Here is a 25,330-nt window from a genome sequence, read left to right on the forward strand (position 1 = left end):
TCGGGATCTTGGGCACGCACGCACATGCGCCCGGCGTGAATTTTAAGCCACCGGGTCCGGGACACGAACCGCAGTCGACTACGTGGGAGTCCAGCGACATAGCCATTACGCTAACTGCTGGTTCCCATCACACATTATCTTATAGGCCAAGGTAAGGGCTTTGGTTTCGATTTTGAGATGGGAAGCTGTGGAGGGTGTTGAGTAGAGGAATGACATGATCTACTTTATATTGTAAATTAATGTCTTACTACAAGTAAGGCTTATACAGAACTGATGTCCAACCATTGAGTCATCAGGAAAGTCATGACACATTTTTTTAATAGATAAACAGAAAAATACATCATAACTTTTCTTTTTTAAAAATAATTGTTTTTTATTTAACTTTATTTATTTATTTATTTATTATTTATTTATTTATTTTAATTTGGCCAGAGAGAGAGAGAGAGAATGAGAGAGAGAGAGAGAGAGAAAGCGAGAAAGCAAGCCACCAGGTCCAGGACTCAAACCATGGTTGGCCATGTGGGATTCCAGCTCCCTTAACCACCACACCACCTGCCAGCCCCCATCATGATTTTTCTGATGACCCAGTAATAGTCAATTAGGGAATGTTATGAAAGAGTCCACTATTTCCACAATCCATATAGTCTTAGAACTTTTCTTTGTTCTGTAGCCATAGAATGAATCTCACATTTTAACCAAATGTCATGGACATTTGTTCTCTGGGTCATAGTGGATTTAGCAAGAAAGTATAATTAGTTCAGGCCATCGAATTCACATTGCAAGGAGAAAAAAAAAAGAATATATTCATTTAACATAGCCATCAGCAGTGCAGCCAAACAACTCCCACTGAGGTGAGTCAGGAGCATCTTTATAAACCAAGGCAAGCATATTATGCCTTAAATGATTGCTAGGTGGCCTCAAGGAAGTAAACCACCTTCCCAAGCACCTAATTTACTACCACGCCATGACTCAGGATCAAGGAAAATCAAATCTATTATTGCTTATTCAAAATACAGTAAGCAACTGTTGTTCTACTTAGAGACTATTTAGAATAGAGAGTTTATGTTGCTAAGAAAACAAATATGTCATCTGTAGCCATTCTCACAGTGCCTATGTGTGTATCTCTATCTTTCAATAACTGGTTGCTGCTTGCACACATAACTTGATGTGTTTGCACATAGTTAAATATTCCAATTCTTTTTTAAACTTTTTTATTACCATAATCTTGATTATATTACATTGAATCACATAGAACTTTACAGTGTATTACATTTCTTTTTCCAGAAGGAATGCCATTCATATCAGTCAATATGAAGACATTAAAATCCCCATCATCATCATCATCCAATAGCTTTTCATTTTTTTCCAGATTATTATTATTCCAATTATTTTGTAAACATTCAATCACTATCATTTTGCTTGTAAAAAGACTTTACCCAATATGAAATACTTCTCAGACCTGTCCAGTTGAGAATACTATACATGTCATCATCAACAGGTAATAAACCATATCTGAATCCCACTAATGTCATGCCTCTCTGTTTGTTCTCTTGCTATCCTTCTCCATACTCTTCTCTTCTCCCTCCTTGTTCCACACTGTCTTATCATTGTTAACTATTTTCACTGCTTTTATGCCTTCCAATATTTCGATCTCTCTTTTGTTTTGGAGAGGTTTCTGCCATAGGGCGTGTGTGCTCGCCAGACAGACAGAGAGATAGTAAGCGAGAAATCACCCCTCAGAGGGGATGGCCACACTGCAATCCCTTCTCCTCCATTCTCCTCTTGGGATCTTAGGCATGCACGCACACGCGCCAGGCGTGAGTTTAAGCCACCGGGTCCAGGACTTGAACTGCGGTCGACTACATGGGAGTCCAGCAACATAGCCATTACTCTTAACTACTGGTCCCCAATATTTCGATCTCTACTACAGAGTGCAGATAGTCGGTTAAATATTCCAATTCTAATGGCTTCATAGCTGCCTAATTTATCTGCTCTTGTTTCTTGCTAATGCTAGAAAATTAGCTAAGTGCCAGTCCCTGACAAACTAGATATAGCCTATGGAGCTTCCCTCAGAGCTATGAAGTTTGAAATTCCATTAATGTTAATCCAGAGTCCTCATACTATCATTTATTCTGGTCATGTGACCTATGCCCTCTGCCCCCATTCCTTCTTTTTTCTGTAGTATTTTTAGCAAATATCCAACTTCCGCAGACATTTTCTTGGTAGATATGAATTGCAGTATAACTTCAGTTACACCAAACTGGCATATTTTATAACATGTGGTTTCTAGTGATCAAAGTACTGGTAATCTTACCATGCAGGACGGTGAATTTAAAAAGGTGGCTTTATTATCTTATATTGACATAGAGTGTACAATATCACTTGAGTGCATTGTGATGATTAAAGTGACTTCTTTTTGGCAAGTTATAGAATGTATGACTTTTATATGTTCTTTTTATTAGAGATCTTTGCCTTAGGGTGTTTATGCTCAGGAGAGAGAGAGAGAAAGAGAGAGAGAGAGAGAAGACAGTTAGAGGGAAAGTGAGAAATCCCCCCCTCCCCCTGGGAATGGCCATGACACAATCCCTTGTCTTCTATTTTGTTCCTGGGATCTTGGGTATGCACACACATATGCCTGGTGTGAGTTTTAAGCCACCAGGTCCTAGACTCAAACCATGGTCAACCATGTGGTCCCAGGCTTTGCATGTTCTTATAGGTACTTTCACAGTGGCAACTTCAATCACTCTAATAAGTGATTCTGAAAGATATGATTTTAGGTTTCAATTTAAGCAATTTCAGTTTTAAGCTATACCTGCACCTAGAATAGTCAATCATATCAAAATGATTGGTCATTGCTTAGCTGCTACTGCTGCTGCTGATAAAACACTTAACTATAACAAGAAAATTACCAAGCGAATCCTTTCGGAATTGAGTAAATGCCCAAACAGGTTATTCCTAGTAGGAAGATAGTCACCCAAAGTAGGATTGTATCTTGCTCAGCCAGTGTGGAGTATATTGCATCTTTGGAAAAGTCATGATGCATTTTTGCATACAAAACAAAAAAACTACATCATGACTTTTCCGATGACCCAACAGAACTCCATTTTGGCTTGTTGTCTTCTCACTGCAAGAACACACATTGGAATACTACGCAAGTTTATGCTGAGGCCCTGGAAATGTTCTTTGGACAATTGTCTGAGAGGCACATGCTATTTCCAAAGTGTTAAACACCATGATTGTCAGAATCTAGTGTAGTAAAACCAGTTCACATGGTAAGCACTTGAGAAGTTCTAACGGTAGGCAATCACATGCATTGTGATTCTTTGCATTTGTCAATCTGTCTGTGTGTGTGTGTGTGTGTGTGTGTGTGTGTGTGTGTGTGTAGGCAGAAGTTTGAACTGCTTTACCTAATATAAAACCAGGGCTCTTTGGAAATGTTTTATTTAATATGAACCCAGCATATGTAATTGAATGACTTCTGTCTTTCCTGAGCAGTTGGCATTTCATCTATAAAAGAGAAAGCCCATGTCTCTTTTCCCTAGTGATGGGCTTCAAAGCAAAGGTTGTATGTCTGGTACACTTGCCTCCCTTAAATTTATAACATTTCTATCAAATAACCAAGTCTATTTTAGTTGATAGTAAGTATTTAACCAGTTTTGCAAGAAGCTGAGTGAGAGAGGTTAATTCTGAAAGCTGTGTTCTCCCTGAAGGGTCATATCTTTTTCTTTCTCTTGGGAAGAAGGAATGTTGTTTACATCCTCCTGATGTTGAGAGGTATAGTAACCACCATTCTGTAGTGGCGTGCCAAACTTATCATAGCTAAGAGGATAAAAAAAAGAGAGAGAGAAACAGTTCAACTGCCAATGTAATTCAGGAATAGATGATGCGACTTATACAATGACTTGGTGGTACAATTTATTATAAGGCAATTATAGGCACTTAGAAGAACCTTTGTATGGAATCAATGTGGGGCATAAGACTAAGTACAAATATAATGCGAACTTTTAAAATTTCAGTTCCCTTGATTATCTTTAAGGTAATATATACAGCATATTTGCCCGTATAGATTTTTCATCACCAGCCATCTGGTAAAAATTAGTATGAGATAAATAATTTAGTTTCCTTCTGTTCCGATACAATTTTGTTACCCTCTTCCTTGATGTTGTGAAAAGTCTTCAAAAATAATCAATTGTTAAGTGCTTTTGCATTCCAGCCAAAGCTGAGCCTGGAGGTTTCTGACATGCTGACTTTCAACTCTTATTCTCTGTGTACTGGGGAAAGAAGAGGTGATAATTATTAGCAAGTGGTCCCCAAAGAATTGTATGTCTGGTAGCAGCCCCTGCACAATCTCACTGCCTGCTAAATCATAGGGACCATGACATGAGACAGCTAAGATGTTCCAGAAATGCAAGTCATTTTTCAGAATTAAAAATACTCAAAGCATAAGAAAGAAATTGAGGAGGCATTAGTTACATATTTCTTGCAGCCCACTGATTCTCTCTCCAAGCACATGGAATACCCCAGCCTCTAAGGAACAGTAGTTGGTTTATAGGAGGTATTTTTCCATTCATAAGGGGGAAAAAAAATCTGCTGTTTTCTTTTCTTTCTTTCTTTTTTTTTTTTTTTTTTTGGTCCTGGCTGGCCTTTTTTTTCCAATATGGTTTGAAATGAGGAATCTTATGGTAGAGTTGTAGGAGAACACGTGCCAGATTAAAGAGGGCCTTGAATGCCAAGCCAGGGAGTTTGTATTTTATCCTGTAGGCAGTGGGGAGCCATTAAAAGATTCTGAGCAGGAGGAATGTAAAAAATAGGACTTGATTTGGATGCATGTTTAGTATAAAAGCGTAATGATAAGATATATTAAGGGAGTGTTACGGTTCTGTTCGCAACATGAATATAACTGGAAGATTCATCTCTACTAGCTGTCGAGTTTAGCTTTTAGAGCATGCAAATTTTCAGAGCCAGCTGTAGGAGCTTGATGGTAAAAGAACAAAGTAAGAATTGGTCATGTGAATGTAATTGTAAAGAGAGGGCTTTTAGTGATCAAGATCACTAGTAACACAGAATAATAATCATTTTAAAGGGTGGCTGTGGAATTAGTTGTTGTTTTGTTTGAGTTCTTTGAAACCACTTCTATGCTATATAATTACCTTAAGTTTTAAGTGCTCCCTGCAGGGATAATTTATGCATTTTGCTTTCTCATGCAAATGATTTAACAGTCTACGCTGTTGAAAATGAAAGCTGAAAATTATTCTAAATATGTAATGGTTGTACAAAACTTAGGAAGTGTTAATCATTTTTACATATTCTCATAATTTAAATTATACTATTGCATTGTGTTTTCAACTATAGACATACTTTAGTAACAAATATTTGAAAAATTAAATTGCATATTTTGATAAAGAACTGTAATTTGCCTATTCTAAATTTAATGTCATCCAAATCCTTTTTAAATATTAATATAAAACATTGCAGCATTTCATCAAATACAGAACAAAACATGTTTAAACTAAGCATCCTTACGTGGTCCTAACACCCGTGTAAAGCATTGAGGTTTTAGAATTCAACTTTCACTGCAGTGGTCTCTATATAACTGCAAGATAAAGTATTAATACATCAGAAGTGAAGGCAATTTGGTCATAAATAGGGAATCATTGTCTTGTCTACTGCAACATAGTTACACGTCTAAGCATTAGGTGTCCCTTGTGAAAGGTGATTCACTTTATGACAGTGAAGTTCATAGTTCAAAAAAATTTTTTTTGGTCTTAATTTATGATTGATTGTGTGCATGGGAGAATGAAAGAGGAAGAAAGAGAGGAGCACCTTCCATGGGGTCTGGTCATGCCACGATCTTTCAGTTCTTCAGCCCTTTGGATCCTGAGCACTGTCAAATGTGCCTAGTATGTTTCAAGCTGACAGGGTTTGAGATTTGAACTGGCGTCGCCACATAGGATCTAGCGTCTCTTGAGCAGCACATTACTGCTGCACCAGGGAGTTGTTCCCTAAAGTGTCTTATTTTAATGAACTTCTTTTGACAAGTCCTGAGTTTCTCAAACAACTTGGATTTTCTTGTTTCCCCCCAGAAATGGATATACATTGCAAATGGGAAAATCCCCAGAAAGAAACAATTTTTCTCCTCTATCTGATTCCTCTGTGGATATGAACTTAACAGAAGAATATAACTTGTCCTAGACTGTCTTTCATATTTTACTTTGAGCTCTGAGCAAAGCTGGGAGTTTAGACTTGAAACATAGAGATCTTCTCCAACAGAGAGGCAACTTACTTTCCCACAATCTCCTTTAAACCTTTAGGGGAGTAGGCTAGGTGAGCATTTGTCAAAGTTCACAGGATTTTGAAATTGGGAAAAATTTGAAACTTTTTTTTTTAACTCCTCTGTAGTTTTATTCTACTTTGTTTCTCTCTGTCTCTCTCCCTCTGGTTCTCGGTGTGTTTTCCACTTCCGCATGTGCACATGTATACACACATACATGTCTTAACCAGATTAATTTGTATTAATATTTCTACTTGTTAACCACACCTGCACCTAAACAGGTAGAAGCCAGGTCAGCCAGTGGCACAGTGGTTAAGGTGGCTGCATCCCACATGACCAACTGTGTAGTTCGAATCCCAGACCTGGTGGCTTGAAAAATACACCAGGCATGTGTGATTGAATGACCAAAGTCCTGAAAGGAGGCAAAGGTGGAGGAGAAAGGATTGCAGCATGGCCATCCTCACCAGGGGATGTTTTCTCATTTTCTTTGTGTCTGTCTCTCTCTTTCTCTCTCTCTTTCTCCAGCAAGGCAAACACCCTAGCAATTCTAAATACAAATAAAAAGCGACAGAAGCCTAGTTTTCAGTAAAAGTGCTCTGGGATTATCTCCTCAAAACTTATAAGACATGGAGAAGGCCACTGGAAAGAAACAACTCAAATGTGTTGAAATTCAGCTGTGGACATTTTGCAATAGAAGAAACTTTTCATGACATGATCTGGAAAAATGTTAGTTTGGCAGATTTACAGGTGATAAATGAAAAGCTGCTGTCTGTTGTGGTGGAGAAAGAAGTAACCTGGAGGACAGGCTGCTTGGCTTCTGCTCTGTGTTAAAACTCTTCCTTCCCTCTGTAACCCAAGACTGGTTAGGACTACTGGACCCTTAGTTTCTTGCAGCCCTGAGAGCATCTTAGGATCAAGTTACCTTTAAATAATGACTTGTGACATGTCTACACTAGGTACCTTACACAGATTCTAGCTTCTTCTAGAAGCTTTCTTGCCCTGGGAAGAAAGTGTTAAAGCCAGCAGAGTGTTAAAGCCAGGTTCCAGTGTATTAGCATCTCTGGTTCCATTTCTTAGGCTCTAAAAAAAAAAAAGCTCTTCAGAGAATTTTTAAAAAAAAGAAAAAAAAGAGCCTGCCAAAATTCATTATAATCATTACCTCTGTTATCATCATCATTATTAAACTGTCCCTTACCTGTCACTTGAATGCCATAACTGTTCAAGCAGTTGTAGAAAACTCTAAATGTAGGCACTGCTTAAACATAAGATACTATTCGAGTTTTCATTATTGTTGTTATTCGTAACCTACATTATGAAAGTAGAACTAATGGAACTGGTTAGAATAAAGTAAGTGAGATAATATTGTACTTTTGTGACATAGTAATTAAAATGAGACATATAAATGTCATTTGGCCCATTAATACTGGGATATTTCACAAATCCCTTTAATATTGTGTAGGCTCACTGATATGCATTGTAGTCATCCTAGTTTTAGAATCTGAGGATATATTAAGCTCTTAGTCAAAAGCTTATACTGCTATCCTTGCAAAGGAATCACTACTGAAGGCAATTCTCACACACACAGTTAATGTGTAACATGAACCTCACTGAAATGGAAAGGTGCCTTTCTACTCCATTTGTTTTCATTTGACAATCACTAGCTTTCATATCAGTTTCAAGTCGGGGGTGGAGTGGAGAGGAATACTTCCTTTTTTTATACGTCACATACACTGAAAGTTAAGGTAGGGGAAGGACTCTGGTAGTCATCGAGCATCTAACTACACGTATGCCCATTGCCTGCCGTACCCTCTGCAGTCCTTCATATGAAGCACGTGATACTGTTCTCATCTTCCAGCTGTACAGTGGGAGCACATATAAATTGCCCAAAGTCAGAAAGCTGGAGGGTGGGAGAAGAAGATTGGAACAAAGCTCTTCTGTGTTCAAAGGGGCTAGGCACACAAATGACAGGGAAGACTGAACCTTGAGCAAATGTTGGAACCATATGTTTAGAAGGGCGTTGATATTGCAGCTATTAGTCTGTTCAGTGACTGCTATCTGGGGAAAAGGTGCACTTGCAATTGAGTTTATAAATAAATGATTTGTTAAGGGCTTCTTCTTTGTGGTTTTCTCGCCTGTAACATGGGGAACACCCCTCTCCAGTACTAAAGATATAGCTCCACTCTGAAGTTATTATGGAGAGGTGCTATCGAGATGAACTCAGATCATCATACATACAAAGAGTGTTGCCACAGTGCCTGGCACACAGTAAGCTCTCAGTAAGTTGTGAATTAGAATGAATTGTTCCAGTTTGGTTTGAAATGAATAAGTTGACATCCTCCATTCAGACTGCTGTTAGCATCCTCTCATTTAGTTCCTTTCAAGGGGCAGATGAGAGTAAAAATGCACTCTGTCTATAGAAAGATTCCTCTCTTTACCACTCCCTATGCTCAGAAGTAATTCGCAGATGTCACATGATGCAGCAGTCCAATAGCCCTCTGTGACACCATTCTCATCCTTGGTTTATAGATGGGGCCTTTGCACCTTGCCCTGTGATAACCAGGTTTTATGTTTTGCAGTGAAAAGCATGCATTAGTAACTTCCATTTAAGGAGTCAGTGTTGTCTAGCTTCACTTTTCTACCTGTGCAAGAGAAAAGATAAGAAGTCTTTTTGAAAGTCTTTGAAGAATCAGACTCCTGGTTATTATAACTGGCAGTCTTAAAAAAAAATCAGAAACAGACCTTATCAAATTTAACATAACCTCAATACCACAGAACTAAAAATTATAGTCTTAAAATTTCCTGAAGTACTAGGACATCATCTTATGCACCCACCTTTACATGATTTTATTTTAAACAGGCTACATGCTTTGCCAGAGCTTTTCAGTTGATAACAGAAGGAAAGGACCTTTCTCCTTTGCCCTACAGTGGGTAAGATCTCTGGGAAAATTCTTCAAAGCTCCCAGGCTGTGAATGTTCAGTCAGGTGCTTGCTGCAGCTATTTAAAAAGCTACAACCTAGTAGGCTCAGTCTCCTGCTGACTACAAGTACTTCAGAACATTCTCTTGCAGATAGATTTAGATCCCACTCTGAAGTTACAGAGAGGAGTCCTGCCACAATTTAGAAAGCTTCATAGTAACACAGAGGATTTATCCAATGGGCACAAATTCATTTCAGTAACTGGCTTAGAGACAGGAAGGATTATTTTTAGAAACTGTATCTGATATTTGATTCACCTTTCAAAACCTGTAGTTCATACCTGCCATTCACAAAGAAAAACATTATGGGAGTGTTAATACACATAATAGATTTTAAAAAAAAAAACTGTCAAGGAGGTTATGCACCTTAGAGAAGTATTTATTTATTTATTTATTTTTAATTTATTTATTTTGGAGAGGTTTTTGCTATAGGGCACGTGTGCTCACCAGACAGACAGAGAGAGACAGAGAGACAGAAGGTGAGAAATCACACCCCAGGGGGGATGGCCACACCGCAATCCCTTCTCCTCCATGCTCCTTGGGATCTTGGGCATGCATGCACATGCGCCGAGAAGTATTTATTTTTTCAAAATTTTTTTTAAATTTCATTTTCTTCCATACATTCAATCACATTATTATTTGTCTTACAAAATGGATATTTCAACAGGTGAACATTTCTCCCTAACACAGTTGATAAAACTACAAAATATCTTCAACAGATAAATACTCTGCACATTTCTGTTAAACAGTGAGATTCCTTAGCATGTTTTAGAATATAACTTGGTATACATACAGTCTTTCTGGGACATATTTTATGTAAAATGAAGTACATCTTCTGTCCCCTAATTGGATTGCCTAAACACTCTGGATTTTTCTGGAAGGTTTAGGTCAGACTCACACTGTCTTGTGTCAGTTAAAATAATGGCCCATCCCTCTTAGTCATGAATCTCTACAAGTTAACTTCCATTTCAAAATGCATTTGATGACCAGGTTTGGAGCTGGGTGAGGCCTTTAGAACATATAATTTTTATATCATGACAAAAATCACTGCTTTTAACCTCAGCAAAGTATGTATTGTTTTTGTTTGGTCATATTTTTTCTGGCTTGTTTTAGTGAGTTTTATTAAACAAATTTCTTTGTAAAAATTTGACAGCCTGAAATAAGCCATTGCACGGTGCTGCCTAACAGTAATATGAAAATTCAGAGCAATCCAATAGAGAGCAATAAATAAACTCCCTGGCTGAAATATCGTCATACCTGGGCCCTAATTGTGTTTTCACCTGGTCATTGGTTAACAAGGCCCTTAATATTTTTCATATTTTCTCATTTTTCTGGTGATTAACTAAAGAGAAAAACAAAAAACAAACAAACAAAAAAAACAATGTTATGTTGGTCTATTTTGTGGGGTCAACATAAAGTAAATAAAAGTGTCTATGAAATATCTTGGGATATAAACATGCTACCAAGGAATTTCATTGTAACCATATGGGAACTTCACACGCATATTCTTAGAGTTTGCATTTCTTTACAAATAGTTACTATTGAACAGGTGTTCCTTTAAGTCATTTCTGGTATTGTATTATACGAAGCCCATGTTAAGCACCTTATTTCTCTAGTGCTGTGGCTTGAAGTATTGCAGACAGAAATGAAGAATGAAAGGAGGCAAAAGCAGTTTTCTGGGAACTGAGTTTGGAGGAGAACACTGAAGACGAAGTATAAATCATGGGCAGTCCTAATTTTTGGCAGAACTTATATTTTTCCATGTTAATAAAACACCTATAGGCAGACCCTTTCTTTGTAAATTGACTCCCTAGTACCAAAGAACCTTGACTAGAAAAGAGAATGTATTTATTCTGCACTGCATTTCCAGGCACGTATTATCAGAAGCAATGCCACATTTCACATTTATGGAGCTTTACAATTTTCAGAGCTATTTTCACATACGTCATTTCATTGGATCCTCAGACATTAACCCAATAAGATTGGCAAGAGTGGTAGATATTTAATTTTTCCATTTTACAAAAATCAGGCTAGTAGAATTTAATTAAATTGTTTAACTATTTGCAGACCAAAAGCCCAAGAATATAAGTTTCATACCTGTTATGGTCACCAGAAAAAAAAAAAAAAACCTTATTATTATTCTCTTTTCTTCCTCCTTCTCCTCCCACCTTTTCTCCTCCTACTTCCTCTTTCTCCCTCCCCTTTCTTCCTTCCTTTCCAGCTTTTCAAATTGAAGAGATCTGTAGACTGGGTTTTGTTGTTTTTTTTTTTTTTTTGTCCAGGTTTCTTTTTAAATGACCTACTCTTTCTGTCCTCACAGGCAAGTTCTGACTTTCTCTCTGTTTTAATACAATACACCTTGGGGCTGGGAAGTGGCATGGTGGTTAAGGCACTGGACTCCCACATGGCTGACTGTGGTTTGAGTCCTGTATCTGGCAGCTTGCTTTTTCATTTTGTCTCTCTCTCTCTGTCTTGGTCTCTCTCTGGTCAAATTAAAAAATAATAATAAATAAAATAAAAATAAATAATTAATAATAAATATAGCCCTCTATTCATTTGGGAAGTGTAGTGCCACATTGAACCCTTTTCTGCATTTGTATAAAGGAGTTTCCTAGATTTTTTCATTTGATATTCATTTTTAATTTATATTACCCAATGTATATTCATCATTTACTATAATCCAAGCTTTACGACAGTGCTATTCTCAAGTATCTCATAGTCTAGTGGATATTTGAGTGAACAAAGTATACTTGGTTTATCATAAATTAATAATTTTGCTTAGCTCTAGTATACTGAGTAAGTATTCATTCCTTCTTCCCCAACCTCTTCATTGCCATGCTTTCATCTCAGTAATAATGTTCATTCACATCAAATATACCCTAGGAGAGAGCATCAAAGCTCTGAATATAATAATTAGTACAGGATTTTAAAATCACTGATGGAGGGGAAACCATACAGAGGATATAGGTAGTTACATTGTCACCCCCATGGGTATGACTTAGGTCTTCAGATTTCTTCTTTTTAAAACAGAGTTGGAAATGTAATTTTAATCTGCATATTATTTTCATTATGCTGGAGAATAATTGACATACAGAAGTCAGACCCACAGAAATAACCTGCTAACTTTAAATCTAGAAAATTAATTATCATCAGAACATGGCTGAGCATTAGAAGAGTGCTCCTCGCTCTTGGCAATAATTGTTACATTAATTGGATGATCAAGTTTCTGAAAGCGTAGCTTGAAGAGAGGAGGACAGTATGGGAAGTGGGAGCCTCGAAGGGGAGAGGTAGATTAGTCAAATAGATTTATAGAAAATCTTGGAAATATGAAATCATGTATTTCTCTATTAATTATAAAACATTTCATTAAATAGTGACTCATTCAGGGGGACTCCTTAAATTGCGTTGAAAAATGGAGTTAGAGAATAACTTTATTCTTGAAATCTATGCATAGTTTTTCATTGTACTCATCTTCCATGAACTTGTTGAAAACACCATGTATATTCATAACTCTTTTTATTCATGTCTCATGATGCCTGCTTGTAAAAATGTTACACGTGACTAAAACAAAAAGAGAAAGAGTAGTCTATACCAGAATATATGTACTTGACATAATATACACCTGTGAAATGTTATATTTAACATGCAATACTGTTATTGCAGGCTTGGTTTGAAAGTCTAGGGACTTAGTGTTACCATTTTATGTGTGGACAGCTTCAGTAGACTGTTGATCTCCTTAGATCCAAAGGAATCAGCCCAGCTCATTTAATGAATATTTGCATGAAATGTGTTGAAAGGAAACATTTGCAGTTTATATGGTTTCCCATCTTGTTGTGATATGGACTCAGGGGAAACACTGCCTCCCTGTCAGTGATACCTTAACTGAAAATACAAGAGCAGAGGGCAAATGTTTGAAAAACCTCCTGTTAAGGCCTGTTTTTGCCAAGTTACTTATTTTAATTAGGAAGGCATTTAGTCTTGGTGTGTATATTTTTGTATTAGAGGTGTGTTTAAAGCACTAAGGTGACATAATAATATACAGATATATTTTAGTTCTCATCTTTTTGGGTATGGCTAAAAAGGCTGTAGCTACACAGCATGTGCTAAGTAACATGGCCCTCACTTGGCACATTCATCAGAAAAGTCACCATCAGAGCCCATGCTTATTCTGACCTGGCTCTGCTAAGGAGGGAACACCTTCTCTCTAAACTTTACCCTCAGTGCCAGGGGCAACTTAGGGCACTGTAACGTCTTCTGACTCTAATAAAGAATAACAATTTACACTGGCCCCAAGCCTGTCATTCTAGGGCAAAAGCTTCTCTCCACATCATAGGATCTTGGAATTATTTGCAAATATCCAATATTACTGATTGTACTGCTGCTTTTTTCACTTGCCCCTCAAAGGCTATGTGAAGGTCCAATATGACAAATCTTCCAAAAGTTCATGGAAAATGTATGTTATGAAAAAAACTATATGGATTTCAAAATTGTCACACCAAAATAAACTTGTACTTTCAATTCAATTTTTAACAAACTTCTTGAAGCCCACATGTTCACTGATAAGGACAGCCAACCACCATTAACATTTGTAGCTGTATAATTTCTGCAGTATAGTTCCTTGACATGATGTTTAGGATTTCAAAAATTTTCTTCCTACCAGATATATTTCAACCTCCGAAGAATTATTTCCCTGTTAGTAGTGTGAGTAATTAGTAAAATGTAGTGTTAGGGAGCCAGCAGGTGGCGTGAAGATTAAAGTAACTGGATTCCCATATGGCCGAGTGAGTGGTTTGAGTCCTGGACCTGGAGACTTGTAAAACACACCAGGTGCATACATGTATGTATGTCCACCCAAAAAATCCCAAGAGGAGAGTGGACGAATTTCCCATTTGGGGGTGATTTCTCTCTTTCTCTCTCTCTCTCTCTTCAGTGAGTACATGTGCCCTATAACAAAACTGAAAAAAAGAAAAAAGAAAGTAGTGTTAGGAACAAACCCTGGCCTTTAAGAAGCATAAATAGAACTATGCAGAGGAAAGATGTTAGAGATTGGTTATTTTATGAACTAAAACACTGATATTTCTCTGAAAAAAAAATACGGTTATGCAAGAGAGATAAAGAAATTTAAAAAGAAATCAATGATTAAAGGCTATAATATAAAAAGCATGTTTTCTTTCATACTCATGCTAAGTAATTTCTTAGTGATTATGCGAGGAATACATGACATCTTTTGAACTTATTCATTCATTTACTCATTATAATGGCAGATATTTATCTAGTGCCTTTTAAGTCCAGAGCACATGGATTGCTTCCTTACATTAGTCCCTCCCATATATATATATATATACACACACATATATATATATTTAATTTCTTTCTCTTTTTTTGTATATACATTCAATCGCATTGTCTAGCTTACAATGTGAGCATTTCAATATGTGAACATTTCTCCCCAGTCCCGTTGACAAAATATCTTCAACCGATAACACCACAATTCCCCATCCTGTCAATGTTCTACCTCCGTATCCCTTCTCCAAATGTCCTTCATTAGGCCCCACTCCTCCACATACACCTCATCTGTCAGTCACACCCATCTCTTGTGTTTGTACAACCGTTAGTCAATCAGTTTCAGTCATAGAGTGCAAACATTTGGTATATGTTAAGTGGGGACATAAAATGTCTCTCCTTCATAGCCTGGCTTGCCTCACTCAGCAGTAAATCTTCCATATTTATCCACTTTCTGTCAAAAGCCAGGGTTTTGTTGGTTTTTATGGCTGAATAGTATTTCATAGTCCCTCCCACTGAGGAGGACCTTCTTCTAGAGATGGTGAGGTGCTCGAGATTAACCAAAGAAGGTTGGTTACTTGGCATATATCTAATTGTTCTCCTCTGAGCAGACCTTTCTAGCCTGGGTTGAATCCAATTTTTATTATGTATAGTAACCACTGCTGAGACAGAGAGAGGTGCAGCTGCACCCCTGCATCCTTTGGTGGATCTTCCTGCATTGGGTGGGATGCTCACATTTTTCCACATTTGATAAAAAGCAAGCCTTTTCTGCCTACTCATTTCAACACTGGATTAAATGACAGTGTCACACACAGAGAACAGAACACTCCTTTGGTTGCTTCAACATTCTTTTTTTGGCTTCATTTTCCTTCCTCTCTACTGAGCTTTTGAGTCCAAATTTAGTGGTGATGACTAAGAAATTGCCAGGATGTGACAGAGCATTCAGTTCATTGAGTCCTTCCTTGCCATTTTCCAATAGTTGTGACAATTGCCAAGTTTTTTCTCCTAACGTTGTAGGTGCCATGTTATTCTTAACAGATATTAAATCACTCAGGCAGGATCTGTTCATGCAGTGACAGTTTCCTTCTACATACAGCTCATTTCATTGTATGGCATTAAGGAAATTCCCTGTAGACTTTTCACTGGGTGATACCGCTAAGTCTTAGAATTTACAATATTTAAATCTGAATCCCTGAAATACAACTTTTATAAATAATAATTGAGTGGTCTACTGTGTGCTAGGCAATATGTGCCTCACTCAGCAGTAAATCTTCCATATTTATCCACTTTCTGTCAAAAGCCAGGGTTTTGTTGGTTTTTATGGCTGAATAGTATTTCATAGTCCCTCCCACTGAGGAGGACCTTCTTCTAGAGATGGTGAGGTGCTCGAGATTAACCAAAGAAGGTTGGTTACTTGGCATATATCTAATTGTTCTCCTCTGAGCAGACCTTTCTAGCCTGGGTTGAATCCAATTTTTATTATGTATAGTAACCACTGCTGAGACAGAGAGAGGTGCAGCTGCACCCCTGCATCCTTTGGTGGATCTTCCTGCATTGGGTGGGATGCTCACATTTTTCCACATTTGATAAAAAGCAAGCCTTTTCTGCCTACTCATTTCAACACTGGATTAAATGACAGTGTCACACACAGAGAACAGAACACTCCTTTGGTTGCTTCAACATTCTTTTTTTGGCTTCATTTTCCTTCCTCTCTACTGAGCTTTTGAGTCCAAATTTAGTGGTGATGACTAAGAAATTGCCAGGATGTGACAGAGCATTCAGTTCATTGAGTCCTTCCTTGCCATTTTCCAATAGTTGTGACAATTGCCAAGTTTTTTCTCCTAACGTTGTAGGTGCCATGTTATTCTTAACAGATATTAAATCACTCAGGCAGGATCTGTTCATGCAGTGACAGTTTCCTTCTACATACAGCTCATTTCATTGTATGGCATTAAGGAAATTCCCTGTAGACTTTTCACTGGGTGATACCGCTAAGTCTTAGAATTTACAATATTTAAATCTGAATCCCTGAAATACAACTTTTATAAATAATAATTGAGTGGTCTACTGTGTGCTAGGCAATATGACCAGTCATTTTTGAGGGGCAAGAGAGATTCAGAAATAAGTGAGACCAGTTCCCTTCCATCTGGAGCTAGTCATACACGCACATGAGCTGTAGGGCCATACTAAAGATGTAGATCAAGTTTATGGGAGTGCATGTGTGGGTAGAGCCAGGTCTAATTAGGAGGGATCATACATGATTCCACAACAAGTCATGTTTGAGCTTGGCCTTGAGGAATGAGTGGAAAGCCAATAGATAGAGAAATAGAGGAATGGCATTCTAGACAAAGGGAAAGAATGGCATTAATAAAGGCACAAAGGCATATATGGTCCTAAAGTGAAGGATGACAATGAAGTCATAGTAGTGATGGAATTGTGGAGAATTTTAAATGCCACCTCAAGTTATTTGCTGGTTTTCCTATAGGCAAGGTAAAATCATCAAAACTTTTCCAAGGAAGAAAATTTTGCCTGAGGAAGGCAAATCTGCCACCAGAAGAGGAGTAAACAGTTAGGATTGTTATTACACCAGTCCAGCCAAGAGGTAAAGGACACAAAGCAGAGCAGCAGCAATGGGAATGTAAGGAGAAGGTCCTGGATCATGGACTGGAGAGCAGTGAATGAACTTCAAGGTCCTCTGAAGTTTTAAGTTTGAGCAGCTGCCAGGATAGTGGACACCAGAACACAGAAGTGGAGATTAGGAAAGGTGTCACTCTGTGCTTCAAGTAACATTCTTACCTTTTATCTGTATTGAATTCCTACTCATCTTTCAAGTGCTGGCCAAAATGACATCCTGTCTATGAAGCCCGTCCCAGTACCCAATCAGAATTAAATATGACTTCTGTTTTTGTTGTACAACACCTCCTGTATACCTCCTTTTCTGTACATAGCAGCACCATACTTTGTGTCCAGGTCATTTGGGTACAAGTATGACTCTTGCAAATATTAGGTCATTGTAAAAGTCATGACGTGTTTTCCTATACAAAAATGCATCATCGGGAACCAGCAGTTTGCGTAATGGCTATGTCGCTGGACTCCCACGTAGTCGACCGTGGTTCGCGTCCTGGACCCGGTGGCTTAAAACTCACGCCGGGCGCATGTGCATGTGTGCCCAAGATCCCAAGAGGAGAATGGAGGAGAAGGGATTGCGGTGTGACCATCCCCCCTGGGGGATGATTTCTCGCTTTCTGTCTCTCTGTCTCTGTCTGGCTGGCGAGCGCACATGCCCTATAGCGAAAACCTCTCAAAAAGAAAAAAAAAGAAAAAAAAATGCATCATGACTTTTCTGGGGACCCAATACATGATAAGTGATCTGAAGTTTTGTATGATTTACTTGTGATTTTTTAGCACCACCCAAGCACATCGTGGATCATTAGAAAATGTGTATTGAATCAATCAATGAATACTGCTATCACACAAAACAATAAATGCAGCTGTGTTTTGGAATCCCCACCCCCAGAACACATAGTGATCCCATCTCATAATTCCGTTGTCAGCCATGCATTGTTTATGCAGCTAAACAGCCCCACCTGCCTTAATCATGTGTATTATTCACCCAATTTATTTTCAAATGATCTTTCTTTATGAAAATAAAAATTCACTGTCAAGGATAAAGATTCTTTTGCAGATTGTGATTAAATTTCCAAAGAATGTCAGCAACATTTTATGCAGTTGTCTTTATCCTTAGAGGAAAGTGAAGACTTTTAGTCAGATTTCTTTGTAAGCATACCTAGGCTTTCCCTGTGTCAAGAAACCCTACAAAGATGAGTTTTCACAGCCCATAAATAGAACACTTTGGCTCCTATCATGTGACAGTTGCCTTAGAAGTACATTTCTTGTTGAGTAAGTTGAATTTGTGGTGAATCCTCTGAAGATCTATCAAGTGTTCCTCAAGGCTGAAATAATTCCAAAAGATACTCTAATGCCTATACTCTGGAGACAAGATAGAGGGAATGGGGAAGAGTTCTGTGGAAACACTTTGTAGATTCCCAGAAAAAAAAAAAAGGAAAGAAAATTGCTTGATTGCTTAACTTTCAGAGAAAAGCTGCTTCACTTGAGAGAATGTGTCCTTCTTTGTTGAAGTGACCCTGAAGTGGTTCAGAAGTGGTTGGTCAGCTAATATGCATTGCTCAGAATGATATCCAATATAAAGATGAAGCAAAGTAGGACCAGGAAGACATTAATTATGAAAGATTTGTATCCCAGAAAGCTTGTAACATTTTTTACAAGGTTTTTTTGGTGTGTGTGATATTTTCAACAGTTATTCCTGTTAGTATCACAGTAAACTAGCAAAAATCTGATAGTTCATTAGTGCTTTTATCACATGTAGTGCAGTTAGTATTTTCCTTATGCTCTTTCATTCCAAGTAGATCCTCTTGGAATATAGTAATAGCAATTTATTACTATAGTTTAAAATCTACTGTTGTTTTAATTATTTTAATTTTTTTGTCAGAGGGAACATGCTCTCACCAGATTGAGGAAGCATCCCTCAGTGGGGCATGGTCATGCTACAATCTTTTTTTCTCTGTTCTCCATCCCATTAGGATTTGGGGCATTATGATTGGCATGTTTTTCAATCCACCAGCTCTGGTATTCAAATCACAACTGGCCATGTGGGTCCTTGTTTCCAATGCACAGTGCATAATAAGCACTACAAGACTGGCTAGGCTGTTCATTTTATCTGGCTTAACATGGTCATTTTAATGGTCATTTATTGCACATACACACACATTTTTTAAAATTTTTCTCTATTATTATACATTCAATCGCTATACATCATTTAGATTTTAAAGAGACTTTACCTAGCATGATATACTCCTCAGATCAGCCCAGTTGAGAATACTATACACATCCTCATCAACAGATAAACTTAAAAAAAGTTTTTTTTTGTTTTTCTCGAGAAGGTCTGTTAAGTCAAGAGCCCTTCATTTGTATGGCCTAGTCCAAAGAAAATATGACCAAGAACATGGCCAAAAGTCACATTGTAGACTTCAAAGTCCCCTGAGATGCTCTGTCATGTCTATTGTAGGATTATTTTAAAGTCCTTACTTCTAAATTGATTTGCTTGTAAATATTACTGTAAGGCAAGGATTGGGTAAGGGGGGTGGTTTCTTTTACTTTTTAAAGTCAAGGTGCAGTGATCTAAGCAAATCAGTTTGGTTTACCTTGAGGTAAAAGGTAGCCTTTCCTCATAGCATCTTTTTGGAAATATAGGCAACCAGCACTGTAACTTAGGCTCCAGCCTCCAGCAATTGATGTGTATAATAACTTGAAAATCCACAAAAATTAAATGCCAGGCTCAAATGTTTATATTCCCATATTTAATCCAAAAGGGAATGAGGCTCCATGTCACAGCTTTATGCTTGTCATTTTAATCCTTGGCTCTTACGTTTATTTTTCTTGTATACTACACTTATGTGACTGGTTCTGATTTTTCCATTACCTATTACAAGGAGAGCTGATCATTCATCAGTAGCAGTTTTACCTACAGCTTTTTCTAAAGCATCACATAAATTGTTTTGTTTTGTTCTGTTTTGTTTTGTTTTCCCCCCCCCCCCCTTACACACACACATAGGTCAAAACACTGCATTATCAAATCAGAATATCTGAATCACCAAGCTATCAGGTTATTTAAAAAGAATTTTCAGATGCAAACTGAACAGTCACAAATAGGACTTTTTATTTGTCACTATTAAAAGTCTGAACTTTAAACAGATTCTTGGATTGGTGATTCATATCCATCAGCTCATTCAACTTTAGTGCCCATCTCATCTCCAGTAGCTTTTCTAGAGCTACTATCTTCACCATGAAGCTCCCCTTGAGTTTTCCCAATCAGAAGTTGGGCTTCTTCAGCATTTTTACTTTTCTGATGAAGACATCATGGAAAGATAGATTGGCAAGCCTTTCCTATGTCTTTTCCGATGTCTGGAATCAGTTTATTGACCACTTCTTTCAAGTCATTTGTCTGCACTGCCCGGGTCATGATTTCCATCATCTGCTTCCAGATTTGGTGGACCTGCTGATGCTGGGCATAAGAGGTCTTCTGTATCTGATTATTGCATTTTTTACTAAACCCAACACAGAAGAAACAGAGCAAATAACCATTGGTAGTCTTGACATCGACATGAGCTTCAATCATGGTCTGCTATTTTTGAGCACGGAGCACATTTTGTCACGGGTGAGATCCATGCCATGGAAGTGAGGCAGTTTTTGCCTTGAACATACTTAGTAATTAGCTTGAATTTCCTAAATGCAACTTCATCATTCTGCAGATGTGCAAGGCTCACTTCAAACACATGACCCTTAAAGCCATAAGACACAATTTGGTTCTTTGAGTCCTGGTAACTAGTGTTTTTCTAATATTTCTTATGTTGAGCATAGTAGGTGCTTTCAGGTCATACCAACGTGTCTTAGAAAAGGGATCAACTACTTTGTCCGTGGCTCCCTTTTTGCCACCTTTCGAAAGGTGCTTATTCTTGCCAACTGCCATGGTGCTATTCAGAGAGTCAAAAGGGGGCAACTGAACTGTTAAATATAGTCTATTGGTTTCAAGTGGTAATAAATTATACTGTTAAAAAAGAGCAGCAGTCATATAGGCCTTAACAAAGTACGTCCTAAATTCCTGAAAGAATATTATACTGTTAAAATAGAGTAGCAGTCATATAGGCTTTAACAAAGTACGTCCTAAATTCCTGAAAGACAATACTGCATGATACTACAGGAAATTCTTAGCAACAAATACCAAACTTTTGTTTATTTTTGTTGCAGGAACATTTCACACCTGAGTGCAAATTCAAAGAATCAGTATTTGAAAATTATTATGTGACATATTCATCGATGATATACCGTCAGCAGCAGTCAGGCCGAGGGTGGTATCTGGGTCTGAACAAAGAAGGAGAGATTATGAAAGGCAACCATGTGAAGAAAAACAAACCTGCAGCCCATTTTCTGCCTAAACCACTGAAAGGTAAATTTGATAATGTGGGAACTGTGAATTATGGCACCCAAATACTAATTTTTGTTTGTTTCTTTGCTCTAGGGTACATGGGCTCACTGAAGAAAGAGAAAGTGAGAGAGGGAAAGTGAGAAATTAACCCTGGAGTATGGCCACACCACAATCCTTTCTCCTCTCAGAAATTTAGGCATGCATACACATGCACCTGGCATGATTTTTTAGCCACCTGGTCTGAGACTCGAACCATAAAGTCAGCCATGGGGGATCCAGCTGCCTTAATCTCCATGCCACTTGCTGATCCCTAAAATACTAATTTAAATCAATCTTTTATCATGCTTTTGAAAATGGGGCATAATTCTTCCAGATGAAAGCATCTGTACACAAATTTATAATCATTTTATTGCACTCAGAAACATTGAGTCAATAATAAAAAAAAATTAAAACATTAAGTCATTGACTATAGCATCTACTCTCCTGATACCTTGTTTATGTGGAAGTAGCTTTATTACTAATTCAGGAAAACCAAGAACCCTAGATTATACCAAAACGATCCCTGAACAGAACATAGATATTAAAATGTATACACACTTATCATAAAGCTCCTTGAGCCCTTTGAAAGGACTCAATAATATTTTTTCAACAATATTTACTTTGATTTATTTTCCACTCATTATTAGCAGAATAAGAGAAAATTTGAAAGGGTAAGGGATAGGAGTGGACTATCCAAGATAAAGATATTAGATGTAATGAAACAAAAAAAAAAGGACAGAAAATGCAGGCAAAACAGAGGAAGATGTCAAAGATGTTATCAGCCTAGGGCTGGGGGTAAAAAAGGAGCTTAGATCAGAAAATCATGCAGTTCAAATCAGCAGAGTACTGTGTTGTTTCAGCCTGCTTTCTGGAGACAGACTACCTAGATTTGAGTGTCAATTTCACCTTTTACTAATCAGATGGTCTTGAAATGCTTTTTTACCTTTGTATGCCTCAGTTCATCTGTAAAATATGGATAACTACTTAAGCCACAGGATATTTATACATGAATTAAACAAGATAATGCAAGTGAAGAAATTAGAACAGTATCTAACATGTTATAAGTGTTCCCTAAGTATGCTAGTACTGTCATTGATTGTACAGCAATAATTTTTTTACTATGATTTGCACCAAGAATTGTGCTAATATGTAGACTCTTGGAGAGTTTCATTTTAAAGTATGATAGAAATCAGTGTTTTAGCACGTTTTAAATTTTAATATCTGGCTTGCACAGCATGCTGTAGATCATATTTAAACTTCTAAGAGCTTTATTAAATGCACTTTTCATTAATCCTCTTGTATATATCCATAAGTGATAAAAGTTAGGCATTAAAATTCTTTACACATTACTGCACCAAGAATAGGTTTTGCCTAATCTGATTCAGCCTACTCTGTACTGAATCCTTGAAAGTATTATTTTTCATGTTTTGCTTAAGGCCTAGTAAAAGGTGAGTGCCAGTTAGCATGCCCATTTTTATAAAATTTCTTTTTTTGTTGTTTTTCTTTTTTTATTTATCTTTAATCAACAAACATAAATTATATGTATTTACTGTGAACAATAAAATATTTAGAAAAATTTTATGTATTTACTGTGTACAATAAAATATTTAGAAATGCATACCTTTTAGAATGCCTGTACTGAACTAATTAACATATGTGTTGTCTCACATAATCATCATTTTGTAGTAAAAATACTTCAAGTCAGTCCTCTTAGCATTTTTTTTTGTTTGCTTGCTTGTTTGTTTGTTTTTGAGAGGTTTTTGCTATAGGGTGCATGCACTCACCAGAAAGAGAGAGACAGAGAAACAGAAAGCAAGAAATCAACTCACAGGGGGGTGGCCACGCAGCAATCCCTTCTCCCGCTCCCCTCTCGGGATCTTGGGCACGCTCGCACATGCACCCAGCATGAGTTTAAACTTAACACCGGGTCTGGATTCAAACCACGGTCGGCTACGTGGGAGTCCAGCGACATAGCCATTACGCCAACTGCTGGCCCCAGTCCTCTTAGCAGTTTCTGAGAATGCAGTAAACTAATGTGCCCATTCTGCAGACCTTTTATGCCATCTTTATGTGCTTTTCAGTGGCCATGTACAAGGAGCCGTCGCTGCATGATCTCACGGAGTTCTCCCGATCTGGAAGTGGGACCCCAACCAAGAGCAGAAGTGTCTCCGGCGTGCTGAACGGAGGCAAATCCATGAGTCACAATGAATCAACGTAGCCAGTGAGGGCAAAACAAGGGCTCTGTAACAGAACCTTACCTCCAGGTGCTGTTGAATTCTTCTAGCAGTCCTTCACCCAAAAGTTCAAATTTGTCAGTGACGTTTACCAAACAAAGGGGCAGAGTTCACTATTCTATCTGCCATTAGGCCTTCTTATCATACTAACTCCCCATAATTTATATTGAGCTTGTGCAGAAGAATGCCAAGCATTATCAGAAAATGAAATCTGGGGGAAGGACTGCCAAAATTTATCATGATCTCACCTATACTTTGGGGGTGGCAAACCAAAAATATTTCACAGCACTGATGCTGGTAAAAATTTGTTCTCCTGTCAAGAAAATTTAAAAGACCACAATTGTTCTTTAAAAACAAATAAAAAAAAGGTGAAACAAAATTAACTGCTTAAATGTTTTGTAGGGGCAAACAAAATTATGTGAACTGTGTTGTTTTCTTGGCTTAATGTTTTCTATCTATGCTTCATTCAAATGTACTCTTTACTTTGATATAGTGCAACTTTATGATTTCTGAAATTCAATGGTTCTATTGACTCTGTGTCACTGAATCCAAAACAACCAAATTCAGGGTTGAATCTGAATTGGCATCTCAGGCTCAAGGTAACAGTATTCTTGTGATTTTACCAACTTTTCTTTTTCAGATTTGTAGTATTTTGGTCAAATTCTTGTGCTGTACTTTGTGCGTAGCAATTGAGTTGTATCGTCAACCCCAGTCAGTGAAGATAACTTTCAAAAGAGTATCCTCAAGTGTAGATTTCTCTTAATTCCATTTGTGTATCATGTTAAATTATTGTCGTGACTTCTTGTGTAAAGACAGGATCTGTGGAACTGTGATGTTGTCTTTTGTGTTGTTAAAATAAGAAATGTCTTTATCTGTATATGTATGAGTCCTCATGTCATTGTATTTGGCACGTGACTACTGTGTACAAGGAAATGTTAAGACTGGTTACCCCTAAACAACATATATTATACTTGCTATTGGAAAAGTGTTTAAGACTTAGCTAGGTTTCCATTTAGATCTTCATATCTGTTGCATGGAAGAAAGTTGGAATCTTGGCATAGAGTTGCATGATATGTAAGATTTTGTGCATTAATAATTGTTAAAATCTGTGTTCCAAAGTGGACATAGCATGTACAGGCAGTTTTTCTGTCCTGTGCACAAAAAGTTTAAAAAAAAAGTTGTTTAATATTTGTTGTTGTATACACAAATACGCACCGAATAAACTCTTTATATTCATTCAAAGAAAAATTCTGGACTATGTATTTATTCAAATCTATCATGTGCCATTAACTATAGAAGAAACTGGAGTTAAACATCGAATTATATATTTGAGGTCACTGCCCTCAGTTAATCTACAGTGTAGAGATTTATATTAACATGAATGCTCTTTAAGTGTGTTTATTATACTAGTTATTATACTTGGGCTTTGGATCTATTGGAACAGATTGGTTCTCATTCCTATTCAGTGATTGAATTATATAAGTGAGACCAATGTTCTGTTGGGTTGTTGGAAAAGTCCTGACAT

General features: G+C 37.4%; 1 protein-coding gene across 2 annotated transcripts in view; it reads left to right on the plus strand.

The window, feature by feature from the left end:
• Window positions 1-25,042, plus strand: part of FGF13 (fibroblast growth factor 13) — a 228,792-nt gene extending 203,750 nt beyond the window's left edge. For both annotated transcript variants that reach the window (XM_014592499.2, XM_006160696.2), the window contains exons 4-5: window positions 21,355-21,553; window positions 23,653-25,042. In XM_014592499.2, the coding sequence (XP_014447985.1) occupies window positions 21,355-21,553; window positions 23,653-23,789 (336 nt within the window). In that variant the 3' untranslated portion in view covers window positions 23,790-25,042. The remainder of the gene's footprint in view (window positions 1-21,354; window positions 21,554-23,652) is intronic.
• The last annotated feature ends 288 nt before the right edge of the window (window positions 25,043-25,330 follow it).

This window comes from Tupaia chinensis, unplaced genomic scaffold (genome assembly GCF_000334495.1).
Source record: "Tupaia chinensis unplaced genomic scaffold, TupChi_1.0 Scaffold000706_1, whole genome shotgun sequence".
In the NCBI taxonomy this organism is placed as follows: domain Eukaryota; kingdom Metazoa; phylum Chordata; class Mammalia; order Scandentia; family Tupaiidae; genus Tupaia; species Tupaia belangeri.